The following is a 6000-nucleotide window of genomic DNA, read 5'->3' on the forward strand; positions in this document are numbered from 1 at the left end:
TAATTTTTAACCAAATAGTTGAATTTTCAAACAAAAAGTATTTTCTAACAAAAAAAATAACAGTTTTCAACTAAAAATATGAATCTTCAGCCAATAAAATGAATTTTCAACAAAAGTGGTTCAAATTTTAACCAACTAGTTGAATTTTCAACAAAAAAGAAGAATTGTCAATAAAAATGTAATAATTGATATTTCAACCAAAAAAAACATCTTAATTAAAAAAAAGCGTTTTAATCATCCAAAAAGGTGACTTATCAACAAAATAGTTTTATTTTTTGACCAAACTGTGGTATTTTTAAGCAAAAAAAATGTTCACAATAAAGTTTTATTTTCAACCAGCAAATATTTAATTTTTGTAAAATATCATTTTTAATCAGAGATGAATTTTTAACTAAAATGATTAATTTTTAACTAAAGGGGTGAATTTTCAACTAGGAAGATTAATTTTTTTACAAAAAGACAAATTTTTAACTAAAATTATGAATCTTCAACCAAAAGAAAAAAATTAATATTTACCAAATTAGCTCAACTTTCAACCAATTGGCTGAATTTTTCTATCTAAAAAATATGTATTCTGAAGGAAAAATATAACACTTGATATTATAACCAAAAAGAATTTTAATTCAAGACAAAAAAAAACAGTTTAATTCATACATAAAGGTGATTTTTCAACAATATAGTTTATTCTTCAACTAAATGGTTGAATTTTTCTACCAAAAAAAATTGAATTTTTACTCCAAAACATGAATTTCCAATTAAAACGATGAATTTTTAAACAAAAAGGTGAATTTTCAAAGAGAAAGATCAATTTTCTACCAAAAAAGATGAATTTTCAAATAAAATTATGAATCTTCAACTAACAAAATAAATTGTTAACCAAATTAGTTCAACTTATAACCAACTAGTTCAATGCCACAGTTTGGTTAAAAAATAAAATTATTTTGTTGAAAAGTCACCTATTTTGATGATTAAAACTCTTTTTTTTTTAATTAAGATGTTTTTTTGGTTGAAATATCAATTATTAAATTTTTATTGACAATTCTTTTTTGTTGAAAATTCAACTACTTGGTTAAATTTTGAACCCCTTTTGTTGAAAATTCATTTTATTGGCTGAAGATTCATATTTTTAGTCGAATACTGTTATTTTTTTGTTAGAAAATACTTTTTGTTTGAAAATTCAACTATTTGGTTAAAAATTAGAATTGATATTTAAACTAAAAAACATTTTAATTTAAAATTAAATTTAAAAAAAAAACAGTTAAATTCATCCAAAAAAGATGACGTTTCAACACATAAATTTTATTTGTTAACTAAACTGTGCAATTTTTAAGCCAAAAAGTCGAATTTTCTACTCAAATTATAAATCTTTAACAAGAAATTCATTTTTAATAAAGTAGTTCAACTTTTAAACAAGTAGTTGAGTATTTCTAGCTAAAAAAGATGAATTCTCAGGGGGAAATATAGTAGTTGATATTATAAACAAAACAGATTTAATTTTTTTCAATTCTGAACAATAAACAGATGTATTCATCTAAAAAGGCGACTTTACAACAAAATAGTATTTTTCAACCAAATTGATGATTTGTCAAGCTAAAAAGACCACTTCTCTGAAAAAAAAAACTGTTGAATTTTTATCCCTTATTAATTTATAACAAAAAAGTTCATTTTCAACCAAATAGCTCAATTTTCAACCCAAAAAGATGAATTTTCTACAAAATAGGTAAATTTCCAAAGAAAGAGATCAATTATCAACTAAAATGATAAATTTTTAACTGAAGGGTGAATTTTCGACTAAAAAGATTAATTTTCCAGAAAACAAAGACGAATTTTCAACTGAGATTATGAATCTTTAACCAAGTGTGTATTTGAATTTTTCCAGCAATACATTTTATGTAACAACTATTTATTATGTTATTGTTACTCTCTCATTTTCTCTGCTTTAAAATAAAAATTTTAATTTCCTAAACATTGCATTGATAAAAAAAAATCCTATATTGGAACTTTGAAAATAAAAATTTCCGATTGTAACTTTCAACAGCACATTGTTAATTTAAATTTATTTAAATTAAATTGATCTGAAAAATAAGCTTACAGAAAGGATCCAAAACTTCAACTTTGCCAGGGTCGTTTTCCTTCTCTTTCTCAATAGAATTCGCCGGTTTTACATAATGGCTCAAATTGAGAAGCAACATTTCCGGAGTTTGTGGCAAAGAATGTTTCGATGTTGACTTGATTCGAGCGATTTGAGCTTTTCTCGAATGCTCTGGACAATATCTGTAAAAAAGTATATTTATTAATTTCGGAAGATTTAAACTAATTTCTTCGTTAAATTTACATTTAATCATTTAACTTACGAAATATCTCTACGGTCCAATTTTGGGGCTGCGTTTTGGCATTTTCTCCCATTTGTATTGTACACGAATCCACATTGTTTAAAGGGAGCGTTTGGATCTTCCAAAACATGTTTTATACAGTATAAATATCCGTCTATGCAAGGCTGAGTGCATTCAAACGAAGGATATGAACATCTTACTTGAGATTCCTTCAATTTTTTCGCTGGACTTGGGGAAGGAACGGCTGGCATTGCCGTCTTTGGCACTCGAAACATTTTTTATCTTTAAATTAGATTAGTTTATTAGTATTTTTCAAATTCTTACAAAATAATGGAAAAACTAGTTCATCAAAATTATTTTTTTATTAGGTCTGCCAGAGTGGACAAAGTTATTTTTAAATTGTAGAATTTTTAACGTATATTTGAAATTGGTTTAATCTATAAAATTTGAATCTGATCTAAAGATACCTATATTCTTATTTGAATTTTCAGAAAATAATTTTTCATACGAAATAAAAATTTGTATTAACTATTTCTTTTTAGTTTTATTTGCTCTAGAAGTTATATAAATTTAATTTGCCAACGATTATTATTATAACTTGAAGGTAGGAATGATTTTCAATACAAAATAAAAATGTCGAAAAACTTTTTTTTTTTCGTTTCAATGTTTATTTTCTTCAAGGTTATATAAATACAACCCTCCTAAGTTTCTCGAGAAAATCAGAAAAGAATTTTGAAGATATTTTTAAAATATTTATAATAATTAATAATTAATATTTTATAACTTTTTGGATATCTTTCAGTTTTAAAATATTCTAAATCTTTTCAAAAGTTATAAAATTCTCAAATGTTTTAAGAATCTTTTCAAATATTCTTTGAAATTAACATTCTTGAAATAAAGAATCACCTTATATATTCCCAGAAATCTTAAACAAATTATGATTATTACCTTAAAACCTTTCACAATCTTTCGTTTTTGGAAATATTTTCGCTTTCTCTTTTTACAAATTCTGCAAAATTCGAAAAATCGCTTCAAAATTTTCCAGATTCCTTTTCAACAATTTTGAAAGTCTTTTGGAATGTTTTGAAATCTTTTTCAATATTACCTTGAAATAAAATTGGAAAATAATAAGTCATTTTCAATTTTTCTAACAATCTAAAGACAAATTGTTTCATTCTCTTGGAACCTTTTAAAGTTTTTAAAAAGCTTTCAAATTTTTTTCGAAATCGCTTAAACGATACATTTTGTTTTTAATTTGTTGGCATTTTTTCATGTTAAAAAAAAATTTTTTTGAAAATTTTAGACATTTCAAATCAAAAATTAGAAGAAGAAAAAAGAGTGAATCTTGCACCAAATATTTGAATTTTCAAACAAAAAAGAAGGCTTTTCAGCAAAAATTGTAATACATACAGAGTGGAAATTTCAATGCAAGAAGACTCTTATTAAAAATAAAACACAGTGGAATTCATAAAAAAAGACAAATTATCAATAAAATAGTTGAATCCTCAAAAAAAATTAATTTTCAATTAGTTGTATTTTTAACCAAAAAAATTAAAACTTCCCAAACGAGACAAATTTTATCAACAAAAGTTAAATTTTTTAACCCTAAAATATGAATTTTTCCCCCAAAAAGTTAACTTTCAACGAAATACATGAATTTTAAACTCAAAAATATTAATTATCGGCAAAAATTGAATAGTTCAATCAACAGTTCAAAAATTCATTTTTCAGAAAAAATATTTCGAATAAATTGATGAATTTTCAACTAAAATACCTCTACAACTAGAATAGATGAATTTTTAACCACATAAAAAGGTCAACTTTTCAACAAAATATTTTAATATTGGACTAAAAAAGTTTAAATTTTAATCATAAATGAAATAGTAAAATTTCAGTTAAAAAATAGTTAATTTCCAATGCAACTGATGATTTTTAAAATAAAATGAATCTTGAACTGGAATAGTTGAAGTTTCAACCAAGAAGATTAATTTCTATAAAAAAAAAAAGAATTTTCAACAAAAGACACGAATTTTAAACTAAGAAAGATAAATTGTTGACCAAAAATCGAATAGGTAAATTAGCATTAAAAATAAATAAAGTATAAACCAAAGAGATAAATTTCCAACTAAATTGATGGAATATTCAATTGGAGTAGTAGTTACATTTTTATTCACAAAAATAATTTTGAAGAAAATTGAGGATCTTTCAAGTAAAAAAGATACTTTTTCAACGAAAAATTGAATGAATTTGAATGAATTTTTAACTATAATTATGAATCTTCAACTCGAATAGTTAAATCTTTAATTAGAATAAGTGAATTTCAACCAAAAAGATGATTTTTTGACCAGGAAGATAAAATTCTACCAAAAGACAAACTGTCAACTAAAAAAAAAAATATTTTTTTTTCAAACAAAAATTAAATAGTTAAATTTTTGTTAAAAAACTCATTTTCAACCCAAGAGTTTTTTTAAACTAAATTAAGAAGAAAATAGTTAGAGTTTCAACTGAACTAATTAAAATATCAATAAAAAAATTAATTTTCAGCCAAAGAAAAAACGAATTTTTAACAAAATAACCGATTTTGCAACTAAAGAGAGAGAGAGAGAGATAAAAAAATTGCCAACCGATGTTCTATTCTCAAGCAAGAATATGAACAACAAAATACATGAATTTCCAAGCAGACTTTCGTCTAATAATGATTAAATTTTAACCATAAATAAAATAGTTAAGTTTTCAGTTAAAAAAAAAATAATTTTAAACTACACAAAACTATTTTTTAACAAAATAGTTAAAAACAGTAATATAAAGCTATTTTTAGAAATTAAGAATCATTGTTATTCAATTTTATGTTGCAATTTAAAGAATTATGCACGCTATTGAAAAAAAATTTCCTGACTCCAAAAAAACTTTCCTGAGATTTCCAAGTTTTCCCCGTTATTTTGAATTTTTTATTTACTAAAGTGCTGGTGCACTGCACACAAAAAGTGAAATAGATATTTTTCCATCCATTCAGCTAAAAACCGATAAAAGAAAAATTCTGTTTCGAAATATTCTGGCGTTGTCGCCATTTTTAAGATTATATCTCCTCGAAGTCAAACGAAAATGAAATTTTGAAAGAGGCTTCAAATAATTCTTTGAAATATCAAGAATGTGTCTAGAATCTAGGTATCTATTTATATAAGAAATATTGTTTAATATTTTCTATGAAACTCACCGAGGCCTGTTGTTTATGATATTAAATAAAACCACGTTGCATTTGTCTTATATGATTCATAAATGAAGAAACTTGCAATTTTCACATTTGAGCTTTGAAAAACACACTTTCTAGCAAATTTAATGACATTCAGAGTCGATTATTATATTCTATATCGATGAAAAGAACATAAAAAGTTCACAATAATATTACGTTACGTTTCACACGATCGTCTTCTACCAGACTATTTTCCACCATTTTTGATTTTTGTTCATCTTTTGCGGATATCTTTTGTTTGGGTGGATGCGCTCAAGCAGCAGCCCTATGGATCGCCCGTGTATGTATATGCCGCATAGGCATATAAAGTCTAGACCAACAGTCTCTTTGATCCGCTGACGCTCCTGTTTAGAGAGAGAGAGAACGAGTCGAGCGAGGAGTGCCGTCTCTTTCTAACACAGGTCACGTGGTACAACC

General features: G+C 24.8%; 1 protein-coding gene across 2 annotated transcripts in view; it reads right to left on the bottom strand.

Annotated features, from left to right (window-relative positions):
- Window positions 1-5866, bottom strand: part of LOC117174068 (KAT8 regulatory NSL complex subunit 2) — a 28834-nt gene extending 22968 nt beyond the window's left edge. Inside the window, exons 1-3 of one of the 2 annotated variants that reach the window (XM_033362736.1) lie at window positions 5548-5866; window positions 2355-2615; window positions 2093-2274 (exon numbers count right to left, since the gene is read on the bottom strand). In XM_033362736.1, coding sequence (XP_033218627.1) covers window positions 2093-2274; window positions 2355-2608 — 436 coding nt within the window. In that variant the 5' untranslated portion in view covers window positions 2609-2615; window positions 5548-5866. The remainder of the gene's footprint in view (window positions 1-2092; window positions 2275-2354; window positions 2616-5547) is intronic. The other variant, XM_033362743.1, reaches the window with a different exon arrangement.
- Window positions 5867-6000: the final 134 nt, after the last annotated feature.

The sequence above is a fragment of the Belonocnema kinseyi genome, chromosome 1 (genome assembly GCF_010883055.1).
Source record: "Belonocnema kinseyi isolate 2016_QV_RU_SX_M_011 chromosome 1, B_treatae_v1, whole genome shotgun sequence".
Taxonomy (NCBI): domain Eukaryota; kingdom Metazoa; phylum Arthropoda; class Insecta; order Hymenoptera; family Cynipidae; genus Belonocnema; species Belonocnema kinseyi.